General features: G+C 46.8%; 1 protein-coding gene across 5 annotated transcripts in view; it reads left to right on the top strand.

Annotated features, from left to right (window-relative positions):
* The window catches only part of IARS1 (isoleucyl-tRNA synthetase 1), a 61,064-nt gene that overhangs the window by 23,812 nt on the left and 13,993 nt on the right, over window positions 1-23,259 (top strand). For all 5 annotated transcript variants that reach the window (XM_025891727.2, XM_025891729.2, XM_025891728.2 and 2 more), the window contains 17 exons: window positions 2,941-3,063; window positions 3,577-3,668; window positions 4,319-4,417; window positions 6,043-6,169; window positions 7,327-7,400; window positions 7,765-7,959; window positions 9,490-9,576; window positions 11,347-11,430; window positions 12,444-12,588; window positions 13,953-14,073; window positions 16,301-16,392; window positions 17,401-17,478; window positions 18,420-18,541; window positions 18,742-18,844; window positions 19,098-19,181; window positions 20,402-20,576; window positions 22,913-23,025. In XM_025891727.2, coding sequence (XP_025747512.1) covers window positions 2,941-3,063; window positions 3,577-3,668; window positions 4,319-4,417; window positions 6,043-6,169; window positions 7,327-7,400; window positions 7,765-7,959; window positions 9,490-9,576; window positions 11,347-11,430; window positions 12,444-12,588; window positions 13,953-14,073; window positions 16,301-16,392; window positions 17,401-17,478; window positions 18,420-18,541; window positions 18,742-18,844; window positions 19,098-19,181; window positions 20,402-20,576; window positions 22,913-23,025 — 1,914 coding nt within the window. The remainder of the gene's footprint in view (window positions 1-2,940; window positions 3,064-3,576; window positions 3,669-4,318; window positions 4,418-6,042; window positions 6,170-7,326; window positions 7,401-7,764; window positions 7,960-9,489; window positions 9,577-11,346; window positions 11,431-12,443; window positions 12,589-13,952; window positions 14,074-16,300; window positions 16,393-17,400; window positions 17,479-18,419; window positions 18,542-18,741; window positions 18,845-19,097; window positions 19,182-20,401; window positions 20,577-22,912; window positions 23,026-23,259) is intronic.

Here is a 23,259-nt window from a genome sequence, read left to right on the forward strand (position 1 = left end):
CCCGCTGCATTAATTATCAACATTTGGGAAGTCTGTTCCTTCTGTCTTCTACCTTGTCCTCTTCCCCCCACACCTTCTCCACTTTGGCCTGAGGGTTTTGAAACAAATCCTCAGCATCCTGTTCTTCATCTGCAGATGCTTCTGTACACAACTGTGATTGATACAGCTTTTTATTTTTAGTATTGCTACCATGCCACTGTTGTGTTCAATAAAGTTAATGCTTGCTTAGTATCACCTAATACCTGGCCAGTATTCAATATGATGGAAGCGTTCTTGATAGTACCGTTTACTGGGTTTTAAGAACTAGTCAGATTTTAGTTACTCATAATTTTAGGGTCAGCTGGTATGATTGCTGCACTGATAATAAATAATAAAAAGAAAACTTCTTGGTTTTGAATTGTGGTTTAGGTTTTCCTATTAAAATGTATTTATTTGTCATATACTGGGTATGTGTGGGTTTTTTGTTTGTTTTTTAGGCTCCACATATGAATGAAACCATACGTTATTTGTCTTTCTCTGTCTGATTTATTTCACTTAGCATAATACCCTCTGGCTCCATCCATCTTGTCAGGAATGGCAAGACCTCATTCTTTAATGGCTGAGTAATTGTCTGTATACACCACATCTTCTTTATCCTCTCATCTGTTGACATGTGGGTGGCTTCCATATCATGGCTACTGTAAATATTGCTGCAGTAAACACAGGGGTGCATGTATATGTATATGTAAGTATGATTTTTGAATTAGTATTTTCATTTTCTTTGGGTAAATAGCCAGGACTGGATTTACTGGACCATATGATATTTCTATTTTTAATTTTTTGAGGAATCTCCATACTGTTTTCCAGAGAGGTCGCACCAATTTACATTCCCACCAACAGTGCACAACCGTTCCTTTTCCTCCACATCCTCGTCAACACTTAATATTTCTTTTTTTTTTTATTCTAGCCACCCTGACAGGTGTGAGGTGATACCTCATTGTGGTTTAGATTTGTGTTTCCCTGATGAGTGATGTTGGAACGTATTTTCACATTTCTGTTAGCATCTCAGTGTCTTCTTTGAGAAAAATGTCTCTTCAGGTCCTCTGCCCGTTTTTTAATAGGATTGTTTGCTTTTTTGGGTGTTGAGTTGCATAAGTTCTTTATATATTTTGGATATTTACCCTTTATCAGATATGTCATTTGTAAATATCTCCTCCCATTCAGTAGATTGCCTTTTATTTTGTTGATGATTTCCTTCGCTGTGCAGAGGCTTTTTATTTTGGTGTAGGCCCGTAGTTTATTTTTGATTTTGAATGCCTTGCCTGGGGAGACATAGCCATACATATGTTTTGGTGTGGCCGCTGTTCAGACAGATTACTGTCTGTGTTCTCTTGTAGGAGTTTTATGGTTTCAGGTCTCACATTTAGGTCTTTCATCAGTTACGCCTTATTTTTGTGTGTGGTATAAGATAGTGGTCCAGTTTCATTCTTTTGCATGTAGCTGTCCAGTTTTACCAACATCGTTTATTAAAGAGACTGTCTTTTCCCCATTGTGTATTCTTTCCTGCTTTGTAGTAGATTAATTGACCATATAAGCATGGGTTTATTTCTGGGCTCTCTATTCTGTTCCATTGGTCTCTGTGTCTTTTTGTGCCAGTATTGTGCTGTCTTGATTACTACAACTTTGTAGATTACCTTGAAATCTAGGATTGTGATATCTCCAGCTTTGTTCTTTCTCAGGATTGCTTTGGGCATTCGGAATTTTTCACGGTTCAAGCAAATTTTAGTAGTATTTGTTCTAGTTCTATGAAAAGTGGTGTAGACTTTTGATAGGGATTGCATTGACTCTGTAGATTGTTTTGGGGACTGTGAACATTTTTATAATTTCGTTCTTTCAGTCCATGAGCGTGGGATGTCTTTCCATTTCTTTGTCATCTTCATTTTCTTTTATCAGTATTTTATAGTTTTCATAGTACAGGTCTTTCACCTCCTTGGTTATGTTTATTCTTAGGTATTTTGTTAATTTTGGTGCAATTGTAAATGGGATTGTTTTCTTAGTTTCTCTTTTCTACTACTCCATTATTAGTGTATAGAAACATCAGATTTCTGTATATAAATATTGCATCCTGCAACTTTACTGATTTCATTTATTCTAATAGTTTTTTGGTGGAGTGTTTAGAGTTTTCTGTATGTAGTCATGTCATCTGCCAAGTGGCAGTTTAACTTTTTTCTTACCAATATGGAGGTCTTATTTGTTTTTGTTGTCTGACTGCTCTGGCTAGGACTTCTGGTACTATATTAACAAAGTGGTGAGAGTGGACTTCCTTACCTTGTTCCTAACTATAGAGGAAAAGCTGTCAGTTTTTTACCATTTAGTGTGTTAGCTGTGGGTTTTTCATATATGGCCTCTATTATGTTGAGGTATGTTCTCTCTGAACCCACTTTGTTGAGAGTTTTTTTCACAAGTGGGTGTTGAGTTTTGTCGAATGCTTTTTCTGCATCTGTTGAGAGGATCATAGAGTTTTTACCCTTCATTTTGTTAACGTGATGTATCACGTTGATTGATTTGTGGATACTGAATCATCCTTGCATCCCCAGAGTGAATCCCGCTTGATCGTGTTGAATGATTCTTTTACGGTAGTGTCGAGTGAAGTTTGTGAAGTTGGGTATTTTTGCGTCCGTGTTCACCAGGGATACATATGTGTCATCTTCCTCCTCCCTTAGTGGATACCCTGCTGTATACAGGGGTCTGTGAAATAGTGGCCGGGAAGATGATGTAATCCCTACCCAACTATAAGGCTTTGGGATTCTCTGAATGGTCGTGAATTAACTTCAGCTGAGAGGATAATTAAAGTCCATTACGGTTATGAGTCAGAATACTGAAGCATTCTCTTGTAAATCTATCACCTCCCACACTCCTGTCTCATACATACTCAGCCTGTTTCGTTCCCCTTGTCCCCAGGACGACTATCGGGTCTGTATGGACTTCAACATCATTCAGAAAGACTCTTCTCCTGTTTGCCCTGTGGATGCTTCAGGCTGTTTCACGGCAGAAGTGACAGATTTCATGGGACAGTATGTGAAGGTCTGTGTCTCTGTAACAGAGAAAGGTGTGGGTTTCATCATACTTCTTTCTTTAATCAGCTTTTTATTAAATAGCTTCCATATCTGGATTTTTTTTCCAGGAAGTTGGTTTTGTTTTGTTTTGTTTCAGCACATAAAGCCAGAAAAGATAGTTATTATCAGCCACATTCTAAGGGTCTAGTATCTTCAGAGGAAGCATGCTGTAGTTTCACAGGCAGGAATCAGTGAAACTGGGCTCTGACTGGTAACTCCTGAAGCAGCTCTGAGGCTTCGGGGCCATCATTGCTGGTGGAAGACTTCACTGCCTCACATGGTATGAAAGTGCTTAATAAGATACCTAAAGTTAGACTGCCTCAAATGTGGACTGAGTATTTTTATAATACATATGTTATTTTTGCCTTTTATTCATGGTATAGAGATATCAAAATACCAGATTGCAGTGATATACGTAATTCTTTTGTGTTACTAAGTATTGCAGGATATTTTAATGGCTAGATTTTTATTTTTTAAACAGGATGCTGACAAAAACATCATCAGGACCCTGAAGGAAAAAGGCCGACTTCTTGTCTCCAGCACTTTCACTCACAGTTACCCCTTCTGCTGGAGGTGAGAGAAAGCGAAGACTTACAGCTTGAGCTTCTAGCCTGTGGGGGACACATAGTGTGTGTGTCCATTCTGCAGTCTGCGGTTCCCCTCTCATTTGTATGCTTTACGATTAGTGTGGGGAAACTGCCCTCTTGAATTCCATGAGTGTTAGTTCCTGGTTTCCTCAGCAGTTGTCTGGAAAGTATTGACATGTACAGATGTTTTGTGTTGGGGCCACATTTCTTTAGGATGAGACATACGTCTAAAATTTCCCAATGGAACTTGGCGAGAGAGAGAACGTGACACAAGTTAGAATACAAGATTGTGCTGTGAAGATGTGCGTGGGATTGGAATGCTCGGTGCCATCAAGTTTGTTCCCACATTGCCTCTTCGCTGAAGTTGACGTCATTTCTTAGACAGCTATCACACACCAGCAGAACCATATTTTCTTTCTTGTTCTTTAAACCTTTTGCCTTCTTGGTGTTGTGGAGGGAGATGACCAGTACCAAGGACGTAGGCATTAGTGTTTGCAAAAAAAAAAAAAAGTATTAGCAGAAGGCCAAATCGATGGGGGTGATGTCAGTAAGAAACTAAAAGTTGGTCTTACCATGGGTGCCTCAGTCTGCGTACCTCAGTCTGACGAGCCGTGTGCTGCATTTTTGCTTCCCTAGGTCAGACACTCCCCTGATTTACAAAGCCGTGCCCAGCTGGTTCGTGCGGGTGGAGCACATGGTGGACCAGCTCTTGAAGAACAACGACCTGTGCTACTGGTGAGCAGTGAGCTGTGTATCTTCACACTGCCCTGTGTCACCTCATGCTTCTCCCAGACTGTACGAATTCCATAGCTCTCTTTGAGTCTGCGTTTTCAGGAGCACAGAATAATTTAAATAATTTTATAAGAAGTAGCATCCTTCCTCTGATAAGGCATATGGAGGGAGCATTTTGCCTTTCTGTTAGCCTTAAATAGTCATTTTCAGGATAAATGTTTATTTTTGGATATACCTGCAGAAGCCATTTGTGCTTCCTGCTCTTGATGAGTGCCAGTGAGCACCACTGGGACAGAAGCCTTGCTCTCAGCTAGCATGTGACCCGCAAGGAGGTGTTACTCCAACCTGTAGGGCTGAATGAAGTAAGGCTGAATCTGCGTATTACAGAAGACTGTTTTTCTCTGAGAGTCCTGAGGTGATCGCTGTTTCTTACTTCTACAAGAACCCAGCCTGACGTAAAAACTGCATTTCATTTTGGAAGAATGGGGAGAATCTCGAGGCAGTAAAAGGAAAAGATTAGGAACTACTATGAACTATCGCTTTTTTTTTTTTGATGGGGAGAAAGCATGCACGAGCAAGGGGTGGGGAGGAGCAGAGGGAGGAGAGAAAAAATCTTAAGCAGACTCCACACTGAGCATGGAGCCCGACGCGGGGCTCAATCTCCTGACCCTGAGATTATGACCTGAGCTGACACTCAACCGACTGAGCCACCCAGGAGCCCCATGAAAAAGTTTTTTGTACTTTCTAGCAAATTGACCCTGACTTCTCAAGAAAAAGCAGTTTTTCATTTTTATTCCTAGGAAGCTCTTCAGTTGCCCTATGGTGTGAAGTGCTGGATGTGAACTATCAGGCTGTGGCCTCGTTGAGAGTGCAGGCCTATAAACTGACGTTTGTAATACAGGGCGCAACTGGGGTGCCTGAGAGAACAGGGTGTGTGGGGTTGGGGGTGCTGTAACTCAGCCTGCTGCTTAGGAAGATTTCCTGCAGAGCTGAACCTCAGAGGATAAGGAGCCATTTGACTAGTCCTGGGCACTTGAAGCTTTGGGGGAAGGGGAGGGGAGAGAAGGGAGGCTATAGCGTGAAGGTTATCATGGTGGAGGGATGGCACAGGCCAAGGCAGTTAGGTGAGAAGCTGCATTCTAAGGAATCACCTCATTGCTGGAGCCTAGAGTGCAATGGCAGGAGCCTGCCCATGAGCCTCAGGAGGCAGCTACCAACCAGCCACCTGTAGCCCAGCCTGTTTTGTAGGGGCTGGGAGCCCATACTAATGAGTGTCAGTAGAAGCAGTATTGTGTGGACACCCTGAAGACTAGGTCTGAGTGAGGCCAGGCTGGCTGGCATCACAGTGACTGGTCGAGGGCTGCAGCTGTCCCCGAGCAGAGGGCATTGCGGGGAAGTATGTGCGCTGTGGGGTTCCAGTTACAGAGCATCTCCTCGGATGAATTCACGATAGATGTAGCACCGTGAGTTTTCTGTGCTGTCCACACAGAAGACGTCCTCCTAGGAGTGAGCACAGCATCTCTAGGGCAGTACGTCCACAGTGCATATACCAAGGTTTATGCAGATCTAATTTATAAATTTGCTTACTAATGTTCTCAGGCATTGGCTGTCTGACCTGTTTATTGCAGGGTCCCAGAGTTTGTGCGAGAGAAGCGATTTGGAAATTGGCTGAAAGATGCACGTGACTGGGCAGTTTCCAGAAACAGATACTGGGGCACCCCGATCCCCCTGTGGGTCAGCGATGACTTCGAGGAGGTGAGACGGGCCATGTGTTCTCATGTTGATTTTTGCTGAAGCACTTCATTTGTACATCTGGATGTAGTTTCTTTTTTCTTTGCCCCTTTTTTATTTCATCTGTTTCTCATTATTCCTTCCTAGAATCACATAAGTAAGAATTTGGGAGGTTTTTTTAAATTTATTTTTACTTTAGTTTTATTAAATGTGATTTTTTAAATCTCTCTCAGTGTGAAAGTAAAGAAGAAATTTGTATTTTTCTCAGGGAACCCACATGTTGAATTGTTTTTCTTCTGTTGCTCACCCCTTTTTCTCTCCTTGTGAGTAACTGATGATCAGTCCTAAAGTGCAGACCTACACCGAGTTACAGCATGAGAAACCCCCCTCATGGTGGTTAAAAAGGAAGGCTTAAAAAACATTACCAAAAGCATTGCCAACCTTGAATATATAAAATCAAGTGATTGTGTGTGCAAATACGTGAATGGGTCTATAGATGTACCCCATGGCGGCTTCTGTCCAGCACAGAGACTGTCAGAGCACAGGGACCTGAGAGAAGGCAGTGAAGCAGCGGAGTCAGACGTCCTAGGACTAGACTGGAAAGACTGAGAATGTGGTGTTCCCTAGGTAGCAGACGCCCCAGGCGAGAACCCACAGCAGCTCCTGCTGGGGCTTTCCCGCCGTGTGGACCCTGTCAGGGCCACAGCTGAGCTGAGGGAAGCCTCCTTGCCTGGACGTAACCCTAAATGATGTCTTGTGATCTCATTGATTGGATCTGGTAATTTAGTTCTAGCTTTGACTTGGAAAGATTCCAGATAAAGGAGCGAAATTCGGGTGTCAGGAAGAAACTGAGATGCCTCAGAGTCACAGTCTAGGCGTTTCACTTAACGCTGGTGGTACTGGGCAGAGATTTGGACCTAGTAAGCCCTCAGCAGGTGCGTGTTGAGATGACGCTCTTAGGTTCTCTCCGCGTAGGGGCTCCCGAGACAGTGGTAGGCGGCAGAGTAGTGGAGCCCGCTCTCCTCTTTGGTGACCTGCAATTTTTCGTGAGTGTAAGCCACGCTAGTGACAACTGTCCTGAAGGTCAGAGGTTTCTAAAACTAAGTGTGAATGCTGTGTGAATTAAAGCTGTGTGATCTCTGGCTCTGAGGTTCTCTTGCTTTTTAACTTTGCTTTGACAGGTAGTATGCATTGGATCGATGGCAGAACTTGAAGAACTGTCGGGAGCAAAGATCTCTGATCTCCACAGAGAGAGGTCAGTTTCTGAATGTTTGATTCACTTCCGTTCTGTCATTCAGAGAGCATCGACATGGTCTCTGGAGCAGATTACGGAGATACGTGTAGAAATCAAATACTGGCTTACTGAATTCCAGTGTTGATGACTTATGTCACATTGAGGAAAGGTGGCCTCTGTCCTTGAGTTGGATGTGGGCCGACTTTGGTATAAATCCCCCGGATTGAGCCCTCCCGGTGCCTCTGAAAACCTGTGATAACTGCCAGTATTTCTTTTTGCAGATGCTTATGAAATCTCGTCAGAGCATTGTGTTTCCTCTTGGCAATTAAACTGCAAGTTCTTTCGTGGTTAAAATTAATAGAAGTGGCTTTGCTTCGTTTCTTAGCATTGACCATCTGACCATCCCTTCCCGCTGTGGGAAGGGAGTGTTGCGTCGCATCTCTGAAGTGTTTGACTGTTGGTTCGAGAGCGGCAGCATGCCCTATGCTCAAGTTCATTATCCGTTTGAAAACAAGAGGGAGTTTGATGATGCATTTCCTGCAGACTTCATTGCCGAAGGCATTGACCAGACCAGAGGATGGTATGTTCTTTCAGATTTGATTTGATTTCACAGGTGTTTAACTGAGCACCTAGCATTTATCAGCTGGGTCCTGGAGAGATCGTGTCAAACGAGACAGGCTCTGCTTCTGCCCCCTGCCCCTCACCATGTGTTCTATTAAAGTGTCTTTGGAGTTGGGATCTCTCAGCTGTGGTTTTAGAGTCTGAATTATTTCATTGACGTTTTGGAATAGAGAGATTTGTTATATTCGAAGATTAAGTGATACAAAACAATACATTTGCTTAGCTTGTTTATTTTAAATCATTTACTCAAATGTTTAATGAGTACTTACATACAAGATAATGGTTTGGGTGCAAATTTAAGGGTTGATTGGAAATGTACTCAGATGTTAAGGCCAGCCTTATAAAATTAATACTCTAAAAATCCGGACTGGGGGAAAAAGACAAAGCACGGCAGGGGAGGATTTCGGCATTGGTTTTATCTGGTGCCTGTTTAAAGCAATGCCATCATCTTCTGAAGTAGAAGAAGATTGGCTCATCCAGATTCTAATTACACTTGGATTAGTGGTGATGTTGCAGAAGTGTTTAAGGAATGTTGGTGTCATTGCTTTGACACTTGCAGTAGATGTCACAAATTGAATTCCAACCTTAATGTTCCAGAAGGTGCTCTTTTTAGCGTCCAATCCATTTTTCTTTAGGAACAGGTCCAAAACCCTTTTTAGGGAAGGCCAGGAGCCTCGCCAGTAAGTCTTTTGTCTGAGGACTGGTGATGTCTGCCAGCCATTAACAGTCCTGACATGGATCCATAGGTGCTCTCCGCCTCCCTCCCCTTCCCTCAGGCTTGGACTGCGTGTCCTAGCAACCAGGTCCCCCTGACCTACCTTCAGAGGAAAGGATGTCAGTCCATGTCCCATCATGTTCTGGGGATGCAAAACCAGCTTGGAGATGATACCAGAGCATCACTTACTGGGGTGGCTGCAGGGATGTGGTAGAGTTTAGGAACAAGCTAGCTAGCAAGTCAGCAGCAGGCGGAGCAGAGATGTCTTTACTCCTACATGCTCTGCCTTCTGACTTTTGGGTGAGAATGTCTGTATCTTTTGTCATCAGACTGTCCCATGTGACCTTGTGCTAGAGGCACACACATCTCTGGATTTGCAGCTTGGCGTATCTGGAGGTCCTGATAGGCCGCCCAGCACTGTCCCCCCTCTGCCTTGTGGCTGTCGGCTCCCCCCTAGGGAGGACAACAGAACTATCCTCCACTGTTGGGGTCAGTACCTCACTCCAGGCCTTTATTTGCTGTAAACCATTTTGTTTTTTCTAACCTGATTGGTTTGCAGTAGGTCCTGTGTGATTTTTCAGCATGTGTTACTGGATTAAGAATGATTCCAGTGTGTTACTGGATTAAGAACCTTTGCTATAAGTGATTATTAAGAAGTGTAACGGATCTAAAATAGAAATTCCATCCAATAAGTAAGCACAGATTTTTTTTTTTCCCTATGCTTAGATTCTTTTTCTGTTGTTGCTGAGCTGTTTCTTCCTGGGTTTTTTACAGGTTTTACACCCTGCTGGTGCTGGCCACCGCTCTCTTTGGACAGCCGCCTTTCAGGAACGTGATTGTGAACGGGCTCGTCCTGGCAAGGCAGGTGCACGTCCTTGGGTCGTGGCTAGTCCTGGTGCCTGGCTTCCTTTGGTCCGGCAGCCGTGGTCCGGGTGCATGTAGCCATTCTGTGTGAATACAGGAGCTTAGGATCGCCCCGGCTTTGTTCCTGCTCTTCTCCTTCGTCTGCTGTTAAACTTCTCGCTGCTCTTTCTTTCCACCCCACCCCGTCCTGCTCACTTCTTGTCTCCAGTGTAGGTCTGCACACACCCTCTACCCCAGGGGGAAGGGCAGGTTGGGGAGCTGGGGGCGGGGGAGGCATGCATCCCGTGATGCTGTGGGCGATAAGACAACATCTGTCCTGGAGGACTGGGCCTGGTCCTCTAATGAAGATTTTTGTTAACCTCTGTTTAACACGAGGAAGCTGTGGGTTCTAGAGGTTTCCAGGATCATAGGGGAGTCTTATTTTTTCTTCTACTATCTATAGTCATAACAGAAAAAACACAAATTAATAAAAATAAGAAAAAAACATTTATGCGGATACCCTACCTCATGTCCTATCCGAGGGAGGATGGCCCCTGATACCGTGTTGTGAACATTATACATCTTCTCTCATCAAAGCCTCAGAACTGTTTGAGATGGCTCCTTCCCCCCCCCCCTTTTTTTTTTTTTTTTTTAGAGAGCGAGAGCATGAGCAAGGGGGAAAGGGAAGCAGACTCCCCGCGGAGCAGGGAGCCCAGTGCAAGACTCGATCCCAGGACCCTGGGATCATGACCGGAGCTGAAGGCAGATGCCCAGCTGTGAGCCACCCAGGCGCCCCCAGATGGGTTCTTTCCTTAACTCAGTTTGACATTTGAGAAATTTGAGGTATAGAAAAATTAAGCAATTTGTCAAAGTCACACAGCAAATGATGGTAAATTCACATTTTATACCCGGGGAGTCTGGCTCGGCAGTCTGCTTTTGGGGGTTTTTTTAATTGAAAATTTTATTGAATTGTAGATTTGAATGCAGTTGTGAAACAGTAACAGAGAGCCTTTGTGTGCTTTGCCCAGTTGCCCCCGAAAGTCAGGTTTTTCAAAACTGGGGTCCACCACCACAACTAGCTGCTAACAGCCCCCGTCCTCCTCCGACTCTGCTTTACGTGTGCTTGTGTGCCGCGGTGTACAGTCGTACACGCACTACACGCATAGGTCCCTGTCCACCAGCACAGTCAAGGTACTGGACTGTTTCCACATCCCAGGAGCCCTCTGTTGTCCTTCTGTAATTCCCCCATCCTTCCACCCTCGCCCCCAGCCCCTGACAGCCACTAATCTGCTTCCCATCTCTGTAACTCTGTCATTTCAAATACGTGACGTGAATGGAATCACAGCACTTAGGACCTTAGGGACTGGCTTTTCCACTCAGTGGGACCCTGGAGATTGCTCAGAGTGTGTGTGTCCTCAGCCCCTTTTCCCCGTGGCTGAGCGGTGCTGCATGGTGCGTGTGACCACAGCTGGACCCTTCACCTGCTGAAGGACCTGGGGTTGTTTCCGGCGGCTGCTGACTATGAATAGAGCTAGGAGCTTCCGTTACAGGTTTTTCATCAGTACAAGTTTTCATTTCTCTGGAATAAATGCTGAGCCCTGTGTTCTTAGCTTCTCCACGGACTCACCGTGGAATTCAGAAAGAAGCTCACAGGTGTTAACAATCTATTGTTATGCCCTTATCCCACTTGCATTTCTGTATTCCAATTTGCAGATAACCTGTAACCATATATAAAGATAGGCTGTAATGGTGACTTATTTAGTCGGCATCTCCCTTTTGTTTTTCAAGTGATGGTCAAAAAATGAGCAAACGAAAAAAGAATTATCCGGATCCACTTTCAATCATCCATAAGTACGGTGCTGACGCCCTCAGGTACAAGCCAGTGCTGTGCCCTGTTTTTAATGTCCTTTTTATGTAAACTTCACTTGTTCTGTTAATTGTGTTCCTTTCATTTGGTTCATAGTTAGCTTTTTCAAACTATGTTATGGGGACAGGTACATTGGTGTAGAGTGAGCTCCAAACCCACAAGGTGGTTTCTCAATAACGAGCATTTGGAAGCCGAGAGGTGTTGTGAGGACCAGGACCTGTGTTGCTCCCAGGCTCGCTGCTGGGTTTCTCCCTCATTCCCTTGCCTGGCTCTTCATCTCGTTGGCCATTTATTTCATGTCTGTGCTTACTCCTCAAAAGAGCCATCTGAGATTTATTGAAGCTTGAGCAAATAACAGTGAATACTGAAAAGCTTTTAGAGAAATGTGAACCACTGCTTGAAACGTTGGTCCTCATCGTGCCCATTAAGTGTTTGGGTGGAAAGGAGCCACAATGGTTTCATTCCGCATCCTCCTGCTGCAGACACGGAGACCCAGACCCAGGGGCTGAGCCTGAGCGTGTTCACAGCTGCCTTGGAGCAGTTAACAGGATGTCCTGGCGCCCCATTAACTGTTAGTCTGCCCCTCGGCACTGCTGACAAGTAAGCCAGATAATTCTTTGTAGTGGGGACTGTCCTTAGGGGTCTAGCGACATACCTGGCCTCTTCCCTCTGGGAGCCCCTCTGTGCCGGCAGAAGACTCCTGGCCACTCCTTTTGTGAATCCCTGTGCCTGCGTGTGTTGTCTGGGGAGGAGGCCCACCACCCCGAGGCCTGCACTGACTGGCACAGGGCATGCTTCCAGGTTGGTTGAGTGCCATATTTTGGTATGAGGTTATGTCTCCCCTTTATTATTCACTGGATCTCTTGCACAAAGTCAGAATACTAAGAAGAGTATTCATAATTCTCTCCTTTTGTATAAAAAAATGCCACGTTTGGTGTTTGCAGTGTCAATGTGTCCAGAAAGAACACTTGTTTTAATCTGTATATTCTTTTTCCATGTACTGTTTTTCCTCACCCAGATTGTATCTGATCAACTCCCCTGTGGTGAGGGCAGAAAATCTCCGATTTAAGGAGGAGGGTGTGCGTGACGTCTTGAAGGACGTGCTGCTCCCTTGGTACAACGCCTACCGCTTCTTCACCCAGAGCGTCCTGAGGCTGCAGAAGGTGTGGGCGGGGTCCCATCACCTGGGTCGGTGGGTTTGCTCGGGACAGAGCTCCATGGGTGAGGCTCAGAGCCCTGGGGCGGGGAGTGTTAGTGCAGAGCCTCGCGGGACACTGGGGCTGCCCCCTCAGAAGAGCTGCGTGGGAGGTTCATTCATTCCCTGGTTGCCCCCGCCCATGGAACCAAGGCTGCGGGGGGTGGGGTGGGGGTGAAGAGCCCGCTGCTCCCAGGGTGAGAGCACCTGGTAAAGGCTGCTGCAGGCAGTGCTCGCTGAGGCATCAGGGTCCAGACTCTGAAAGTGATAGACGTTCTGCTGGGTTGTTAGGAGGGAAAACAAGGTGTGTGTGTGTGTGGAAGTGCCTGCTGGCCAGGGAGGCACCATCTGAACACCCATGTGCCTGACTCTGCTCTCAGGGCTCCCCTTGGGGTCAGACCCCGATACCCCTCATCTCTTATGTCCAACACCTTACAGTAGAATCACTGTGTGCATTACTGTTGACTGCCGTGCAACTACCGTGCAACCGCCCTTTCTGGAAATGGGCGGGAGGCCTGAGCTGTGAATATCGCACTCAGGCTGGCTGTTGGCCTGCACCTGCCTCTGACTCGGGCTTCTCCCTGTGCGTTGAGGAGGGCAGGCAATCTCCCCAGGTCCTGGTGTTGCTCCTGCCTTTGTTGTTGCCACCTCTAGGGCCGGGGGGCCTCAGGTGGTCCCCACAGGCCTGCTGCTGTGGGACTCTGGAGCACAGTGGGTGGGGCTCATCTGGGCTTGGCAGTCAGACGCCCGCCCAACCACCGGGCTCTCAGGTCAGGGCCGGAGTCAGCGCGACTGCTGCCCTACCAACCTGGTGTTGCTGCGGCGGTGGAGGGGGCGGCGCAGGTGGAGTGGACCTTCAGCCTGAGGAGGGTTTTGCAAAGGGAAGGGGACTGGGACAGAGCATGCTATTCGGAATGGACAGTTTAAGTAGAGACGTTAATTTCTAGTACTTGTGTTCAGTCTATAGATGATCGTCCGGTCCTAGCCGGCTTTACGAGCTTTCCTTCGTTAGGGTTAAAGTAACTAAACCCTACACTTAGAAAATTGGAATATTTCTCAACTCATAATCACTTTTGGTACAAAGGAATAATTTTTTTCCTAAATTGTGTTTAGAGCAGTCAAAAACGTAATTAACTGAGGACTTAATATCCCAAGTTTAGAGCTTATTTGGAAAATATTGCTGAGAATCAGAAATTTAAATTGCCAGTGGGATCTGGAGTTTTGTGGATTGCTGTTGTGGGCTACTTTCAGTTTAAGTGGTTTAAGGAGTTCATTTCTGTATAGTAATTTCCCCTAAGCATGCAGAATGTTTTAGTAATTGTCACTTCCCAGGAGGAAGATACGGAATTCCTGTACAACGAGAGCACAGTTAAAGAAAGTGCCAACATCACAGACCGGTGGGTCCTGTCCTGCATGCAGTCGCTGGTTGGGTTCTTTGAGACAGAAATGGCAGGTATGACTCTCTTGGGCCCTCTTCCTGGAAATAAGAGTTCTTCTCTTTTTCCCTTTTCAGTACTTACCTGTGTTTCTTTTAAACACAGAGGAAGTTTTATAAACATTTTGAGAAATACAGAACAGTAGATAAATTCTTGTTTTTTTACCTGTCAAATATGATTTTGTTAAGACTTGTTGTAGAAACATGCTGCTCTGAGGCCTGGGGGTCAGCTCAGCCTCACCCCACTGGCCACAGACACCACGCGGGCTTCCACGGTTCAAACCTGCCTGCACCACCTCTTCCCTCTGGCGGGGGCTGCCCAAAGTCCTTAGGCCTCAGTTTCTTTCTCCGAAAAGTGCCTGGTAGTGGTGTTACAAGGCTCACATAGAGATTGTGCGTAGAGAGTACTGGTAGACAGTAGGTTCTCAAGGAGTGCTTGTTAGCGTGCATTTTTTAGTCTGCTTTAATTATTAAATAAGTAGTCCCTGTGTAGTCTAGAAAAATTAGGAAATACAGAAAAATAGTAATGAGGTGGATGTTTTCCCCATATTTGTTACCTAAAAACAACGAATTGGGTCTTAGACACAGGTTGGAAACATAGGTTATGTTGGTTTCCTCGAGGTTGGAGACAGAACAAACTATAAGTCTGGGTGACAAATTCCAGAAACTGCTAAAGTAGGATACCTGCATGGATCCGACAAAGTTGGTGGGCGCCTTCCCTACGTGTCCCCTGACAAGGTTCACCAGCCTGCCCCAGCACGCTGCGGTCATGCAGGCCCATAGTCTTCCTGGAATCCTGGTGCCTCAGCACTTGGCACAAGAGGATGATGCATCCAGGACATTCCCCCAGGCTGTCAGGCATCCTGAAGCCTGCCCCCACTCGTTAAATATGTATCAGAAATATCACATGACTGTTGGACAAGCTGCTGGACAAATTGACGTAGGTGCACATGGAAATGAACATGTGAGGCCGAGCTCACCACACACCCCGGGGCACCTGCTCACAGTCCTTGTTCCCCTGTCCATCCTGAGGGATGTGAAGTGTAGGAAATGGGCCTGGGGACAGCAGAGCAGAGCCGTGACCTGAGCATGCCGGCTGGGGTCCATCTCCCTGGACACAAGAGGTCAAGCCGTGGTTGTTGCCACGGCCTGCTGGCTCTGTACCCTCAGCCCCTCATGGATAGTGTTCTGAGGTCTGGAGTGTCTGTAGTTCCCATCAGGGAGCCTGGTAGCCGTGATGTTGCTCCCACGCACAGCACACTCACGCCGTGAGGATTCTTTGTGCCCTCCAAGGGTCGACACCTGAGCACTCTGGGAACTCTGGCCTCCTAGAAGGTGAGGGGTGTAGTGAGCCCTAGAAATCACCTCTCCTTCAGGCTAGGCCTCTGATCACCATGTCACCTCTCAGGGAGTGAGTGGCCCTTGGCACCTCAGTTCTGGTCTTTGTGAGGCGCCTTCTGCCGTTGGCAGCTTCTCACTGTGGTGGTTTGGACCAGAGGCCTCTTAACGGTCACTGAACAGTTTTCATTAATACAGGTTGTATTTGTTTATACTTGTTGGTCTTATTCTTGGTTTTGGTGTTAGTTTGTGTGCAACAGAGAGTATCGGTTACAGGGAGGTGAATGGGAAGATCCTAAAAATAGGCCCACACCTTAAACAAGACTGGCTGAGCACCTTCACCACCGTGCTTGCCCTCAGAGTTCCTCGGGAGCCCTCTCACCTTTGTTCTTTCCTGGGTAGCCCGTTCTGCTGGCGGTTTGGGCCAGGCATTCTCTGGAGGGGGCTGCTGGGCTCTGCATTATTGAACAGTTCCCCTAGGCTCCGGGTGGGACAGCTGGAATGTCTCTCCAGACATCCGGGCAGAGTCACTCAGGTTGCAAAGCACTGGCCTGTGGTGTGCCTCAGCCCCTTCGAGCTGTCTGTGTGTCTGGGGTGTCTTAGTGGAGGTTCAGGGTAGCACACTGGAAGGAAGTCAGGCATGCAGCTGTGGCCTCTCCACCACAGGTCTGGGGTTTCTGTTTTTCTCTTGACCACAGGAGCTTGTACGCACTCATTGGGTGATTCGTGTGCACCCCTTGACACCCTGATGACCACGTAGTTCATCGTCGGGGAATGCCACCAGGGTTGTGTCACTTTGGTTCTTCCTGTCTCCTGAGCAAGCGTGGCAGCCCTGGGGTGGCAGGGCTGCCTGCTCTGTCTTGCGTCCAGCCCTCACTGCACCCTAGACCTGATCATCTGCTTTCAGCTTACAGGCTCTATACGGTGGTGCCTCGCCTGGTCAAGTTTGTGGATGTCCTAACCAACTGGTATGTCAGGATGAACCGCAGAAGGCTGAAGGTGAGTGCACGGACGCAGCCTGCTATTGGGACCGGCAGAAGTGTGGGAGGGTGACTGTTGAGAAACATGAGTGCAGGCAGTAGAGAAAGGAATGTTTTCAAGTGCTCTCAGTTTCTGAAGCTCTTTCTCTTTTCTCCTTTTTACGTTGTAAGTCAACTATATTTATCACCATTTGATAGATAGGAACCTGTAAGTTCTAGAAGTCCGCTTGCATATTTTCAAGACAGCTACGGAGATGTCCTGTCGGAGGGAAAGTCTCAGGGCCATACAAGACTGAGCTGAGCAGATTCTCTTAAAACATGAAAGGAAGTCATGCAGATACATGCAGATGTCACCAGGGATGGCTGTGACCTCAAGTGGGGCCCTCCTCCCTTCTTCCTCTAGAGGGTCAGTTATTTATGGACAACCTGTTGGGCACGCGGGCTGAGTCCCGTCCTAGGCCCTGAGGCTGCGCATAGACCATGGCGGTGCCATGCCACTGCCCACCAGCCTGCCTCCCAGTGTGTGAATGATGAACGCCCTTCACAAAACAGTAATTTCATTTTTGTTAACATAGATCACACACAACACACCCAGACGCAGAGGGGCCCACTTTGCAGTGTTTACGGCACCTGTCTCTGTGTAACTTCATCATGGTTGACATTTTTTTATAACCTTTGTGTTTTTCCTACGGTGAGTTAGTGTCATTTTTTTCTTAAATATATAGTATATACACTTTTTGTGAATAAGAAATCTTATCTAAAAGTAGTTTAAATTTTCTGTTTGTAACCGTTCCCATGTGTTGCATGTGAGTTGCAGGCGCAGCCTCCAGGTCCTCAGGCGCCTGGGCTCAGAGGTGGGGAGAGCAGGGCCTGCGCCGGCCTCCTGCCCGATCCTGGACACTGTGCTGTGGCCGCCTGTCCTGGCTCTGCTGTCCTCTCTGCGCCATGTGTTTTCTCGGGGGGGGTCACCTCTCTTCATTCAACTGGGTTCTAACAGTCTAAGTAATGTGAGCTGCTTCTTCACCAGGGTGAAGATGGGGTGGAAGACTGCATTATGGCCCTGGAGACCTTGTTCAGCGTCCTGCTGTCTCTGTGCAGACTGATGGTAAGATGCTGGAACTTTCGCCCTGGCGCTGCAGCGCCCTCCATCTGCAGCTAGTCCGTACTTGTCCCCCCAGAAATAGAAGGAGAAAGAGGGGCGCCTGGGTGGCTCAGTCAGTTAAGCATCTGCCTTCAGCTCAGGTCATGATCCCAGGGTCCTGGGATCGAGCCCCGCATCAGGCTCCCTGCTTGGCAGGGACCCTGCTTCTCCCTCTCCCACTCCCCCTGCTTGTGTTTCCTCTCTCGCCGTGTCTCTCTCTGTCAAATAAATAAATAAAATCCTAAAAAAAAAAAAAATAGAGTTTTAAAACAACTTTTTTAACTCCCTAGTTCCTTTTCAGAAATCTTGTTAGCTCATTTGTGTCAGGAAGGGCTAAGAAACATTTGCTTCCAGAGCTGGGTTCTTCCTGTCCGCCACTGGTGGTACCCTCCAGGTCGGTGCAGGCCTCGAGACGGCAGAGCCACGGCTCCCTGTGAGCACACACCTCATCTTTATGCGGGTTCCTGTCATTGGAAGAGGGAAGTTTTTGAATGGATATCTAAGCACACAAATAAAACATGGTCACAGACGATGTTTTACTAAACATCTGTGTCCTATCACTGCTACTCCAGCCTGAGGTCGTGAGCCCTCTGTTCACTCCTGAACACACAAGCAAGACCTGCCTTATGCCTGGTGCCTCTTGTCTGACCTCACTCACCTTCACCCTAGGAAGCATTTCCACAGCTCCCCGACGCGGTTTCTGAGGTGTGGGGACATTGGGTCGTGGTCGGGGCTCCTGCTCTTACTACAGACGTCCTCTGGGATGCTTCGGGGCTCCGGCTCTCCCGCTGTTGCTGCGCCTCACGGTGTCCATCCTGCCAGGTTCAGAAAGTAACGTGTCCACTCACGTGTAGCTGCTCTTTTCCTGTGACTGAGGTCACTTGATGTTCTCTGTCCTCATGCAGGCCCCCTATACACCTTTTCTCACCGAATTGATGTACCAGAATCTAAAGCTGCTGATCGACCCCGTTTCTGTCCAGGACAAGGACACACACAGCATCCACTACCTCATGCTGCCCCATGTTCGGTAAGAATCCAATGACATGAAAAAAAAAAAAAGAATCCGATGACATGGAAGCCTCGCCTGGGCCCAGGAGGGCTCGCATGGTAGCTGCTCCTAAGGCTGCGGAGGGCCTGGAGGGGCCGCTCCTTCCCCACTTCATGCGCCTGTCGTTTGGGGTGGGCTCCCCTTCCTGGGGTCCCTCTCACCCCCACCTCTGCCGTCAGGGAGGAGCTGATTGACAAGAACACGGAGAGCGCAGTATCTCGGATGCAGTCTGTGATTGAACTTGGGCGAGTGATTCGAGACCGCAAAACCATTCCGATAAAGGTTTGACGCTTCGTTTGTATTTTACATGCACAAGCCCAAATAGTTGCACCTTTGGAGCATTGTCTTAAAAGAGAGCACTTCCAGCAGTAGCAAAATTTTTTTTTCTTTTCTGCAAGAAGGGCATGAAAGACTTAGTGCTGGTTGAACCTGATCAGTCTGGAGCTTGAGATTCGGATGAAACATTTAACGTTTTACTTTCCTGCAGTTTCAAGGGCTGGCTTTTCGGTAAACCGTCCCTTCCCTTTCCTCCTAGTATCCTTTGAAGGAAGTTGTGGTTATCCATCAGGATCCAGAAGCTCTTCATGAGATCAAGTCTTTGGAGAAGTATATCATTGAGGTAAGAGTGCTGGTTTGACTGGGTACAAATAGACTTCTTTCTTTAAGAAGGTTGTTAGGACTAGTACTCTTCAGTGAAGTTCGCTTTGAGCGTATCATGTACCTTTTCCCTTTGTATGTCAGCACATCCAAATACCTACCCATCCACAGAATCTTACACTTTGTTTAGAATCAGCGTGCGCTTTTGCCTTTTTACAATGTCACTGTAATTCTTTAAAAGCAATTCCAAGATGGGTGGATTTCTTTACCTTGATTAGATCACCCACTACCTTCATCCACTTATCTTCTCCAAATACTCTTTGATAATTAACCAAAAAACTTCCTTCAGATCATCAAGTAACAAGTGGGCATGCACTGGTCGTGAGCAGCTCAGACTCCAGCATTGGGTGCTGAGTGAAACCCTTCCCACCCATCCAGTGCTGCCTGGGGATGTTCACTAGGGCGTCCCCACCAGGCTGTTGGGAGTGCTGTGTGCACACACACGCACATGTACATGTGCGCACGCCATTGACTTTGTTTGTACTAGAGGGGACCATGTTTATAGTCTTCAACTTGGATTTGGATTTTTTTTTTTTTCTCCTAAGATTTACTTACTTAGAGGGAAGGGGTGGGGCAGAAGGGATGAGAGAGAATCTCAAGTCAACTCTCTGCTGAGTGTGGAGCCTGACATGGGACTCCACCCCACAACCCTGAGATCATGACCGAAGCCTAAACCAAGAGTCAGATGCTCAGCTGAGCCACCCTGGTCCCCCTCTAAGTCTAGAATCTTCTTTAGTTGAGTTTTGCTCAACTATCTTGAATGATCTGGACAAGAAGAATTTTTAAGTTATTTATAGAATTGTACAGCCAATAAAATTTTATAACATTTTGATTACCCCAAAAAGAAACCCAGTATCCGATAGCATTCACACGCCATTTTTGCCCTCAAGATCCCGCCACACCCTGGCAACCACGAGTGTGGCTGCTCTGGAGATTTCGCATAAATGGAATCCAACAGTAAGTGGTCTTTTGAGGCCGACTCCCTTCACTTGGCACCAAGAGTCCGTTTGTGGTATAGCCTGCGCCCGTGCCTCAGTCCTTTATTTTGCTAAGTAATAGTCTGTTGTGCGGATAGGTCACTTTTTGGCTATTGTGACCAGTGTTTGAACGTTTATGTGCAAGTTTTGGGGTTCACATGTGTTCATCTCCCTTTTTTTGTTTCATCTTGACTGCCAACTATAGGAATTGAACGTCCGAAAGGTTACGCTGTCTACAGATAAAAACAAGTATGGCATTCGCCTAAGGGCAGAGCCTGATCACATGGTCCTGGGGAAGCGCCTGAAGGGAGCCTTCAGGGCGGTGATGACGTCCATCAAGCAGCTGAGCAGTGAGGAGCTGGAGCACTTCCAGGACAGTGGTGGGTGTCTGCCCCGGCCAGCACCGTCCGTGGCCCCTTCCTGGTGCCACCTCACAACTGGGCTCCTGCTTCCCTGGCCTGTCACTGAAGTACAAGCAAATAATTCTGATAATGTAAAGGAGAGACTACAAATGATCCCTGAGCCGTAACCCGTCCATTGACTGCAGACTGAGTGCCTGCTCTTTGCTGGTGCCGGGCAGCGTGAAAATCCTGGCACAGACAGTCCCAGGCTCTTAACGTGGAGATCACACTGCAGTTATAAGTGTTGTGTTGTTCACACTTACATTTTCATATTTCATATTTATTTTATTCACTTTTTTATTTTGCATTTTTACTTTATGTGTGTCATTAGTCTGTAAAGTGCTATTTCCAGACTGTTGTGATGGTTTTCCCTCATGGGGATGCATGGTGTTCTTAACCAGTCCTGTTGTTGGCTCTTCACGTTGTTTCTGTTTTTCCACTATTGTCAGTAGTATCTCAGTGAGCATTTTCTTTTCCTTTTTTTTTTAAGATTTTATTTGACAGAGAGAGAGAGAGCGAGAGCAGGGGGAGTGGGAGAGGGAGAAGCAGGCTTCCCACAGGGCAGGGAGCCTGATGCGGGGCTCGATCCCAGGGCCCTGGGATCATGACCCGAGCCGAAGGCAGACGCTTAACGACTGAGCCACCCAGGCGCCCCAGCAGTGAGCATTTTCACATGTAAATGTTCTGTGCAATCGATTCCTTTGGGCTAGATTTCTAGGTAGAATGACTGAACCAGATGGGTGGACCTTCGGTTAGCACTGAATTCTGCACATGCTAATAGGAGCCTAGAAACTACCCTAGTGAGAGAGAGCGCAGAGCCCCTGGTATCAAATTCATTATTACTGGATGTTGCTTGTGGAGAAAAAACATGGTGTTTGGAGGTGTCTGAATGAAGACTAGAATACATTCAACAGAAAAGATTAAAGTAGATTTTGAGAAAGGGATTTAGCAATGAGGTTTGGAGCTGCTTTGAGGGAGGACTGGATCAGAACTTACCATGATTTCTCAAAGACATGAAGATTTCATATTTTGGTCCCTCTTTTGGGCAAGACTGGATTTGGACTAATTCAGCAAATATTTTTTAAAGCCCTTGTGTTTGGCTCGCCCTGGGATCCCAGAAATGAGTGAGACAGACATTGTCCTTACCCTCAAGGTACTGGCCGACACTGAAGATTTGTGGAAACAATCGTAGTTTTGATAAGTGCTCTGAAGGAAAAGTCTAGAACAATAGGAGGAGGTTAGGAAAGGGGACTTAGCCCCTCTCTCCTCTCCTTTGGGGGACTTTGCAGGTGCCCGGGAATTCTCAGCTCTGTCACCAGTAGAATCCTCTGGGGTCTTAGTATGGCTGATTGATTCTCTGCAGCCACTTTGAGGCACAAGGTGTTTGGTTGTTAGGGTTCCCTCTGAAGTTGAAAATCATAAGCACAGAGCTGTCACAAAGAGAGATGGAAGGACTCAGAAATCAGATGAGTGCTTCCAGGGAATTGAGAGAAATGTCCCTGAGAGTCCTCACATTTTTAGATAAAATGTAAGAAGCCTAGCAACTAAAAGTTGAATCATTACTATCTTAACTTGATTTGTTAAATTAACAAAATCTTTGATCCAACTTCAAATGACAAATCTAAGCTGTTTCAACAGATGCCCCAAATATTTAAAAATTCTTGAAATAATCCTTATTTGAAACTGAAGGCCTGCAGCTTCTAAACTACTTTCTGAGTGGATTTCTGCACTAATGGAAAGCAAAATAGTTTTCAGAACAGAGTGACATTGTCAAAATGACAGCCCAGTGCTGACACCAGGAAGATCATTGTGGATGTCCACAGCAGGCGTCCCTGAAAACAGCATGGCCTTCCGCCACCCCCTCTACCCCCCACCCCCGTTCATGCATTCTGCCTGCTGTGGGAGGATGGTGCCCAGAACCTGACCTGTTCACTTCATCCTCGCCCCACCCTGCTCAGCAGATAGTGGAGCAGCGGGGTCCTGCAGCCAGTGAGTGGTGGACCTGGGTCCACTTGGACTCTGCAGCCTGCTATCTTCAGTACATCACTCCGCTCTGTGTTTATGGTGGGGATGCGTCGCCTCCTGGCACGTGCCTTTGGACCTGGGGACTCATTTACATGGGTAGATGGTGGTGGTGGTTTAACTGTCCTCAAGGCAGTATGGGGAAGTATAAAGGATATGAGTCAGGAGAACATGACCTCTTGAAGTCTCTGCAGCTTGATGCTGTGAAAATTGGCATAACGGGCTGTAGCTGGGCGGTGTGAAGAGGAGGCTGCGGAGGGGCTGACTCACAGTGGCAGATTCTTCTCCAACAGGGACCATTGTCGTAGAAGGCCATGAGCTGCATGAAGAGGACATCCGCCTCATGTACACCTTTGATCAGATGACAGGAGGGACAACACAGTATGAAGCGCACTCGGACGCTCAGGTATTTTTCTCTTCCCTAGAATGTTTCTTTACCAAAAGATAACATAAGAGGAAAAGGTAATTTGCCTGTGCCTTTCCTGAGTGTTGACAGCTGGTCTCAGACTACAATAAACCAGATACTCATTTTAGATTGGCTTTATTAAATTACTCCATTGTATGCTCTTAACATTTTTTTTTTAATATTTTATTTATTTGAGAGAGAGCACAAGCAGGGGGGGAGGTAGAGGGTGAAGCA

Source organism: Callorhinus ursinus, unplaced genomic scaffold (genome assembly GCF_003265705.2).
Source record: "Callorhinus ursinus isolate GAN/ISIS: 27379988/994484 unplaced genomic scaffold, GSC_fseal_2.0 scaffold28, whole genome shotgun sequence".
Lineage (NCBI taxonomy): Eukaryota > Metazoa > Chordata > Mammalia > Carnivora > Otariidae > Callorhinus > Callorhinus ursinus.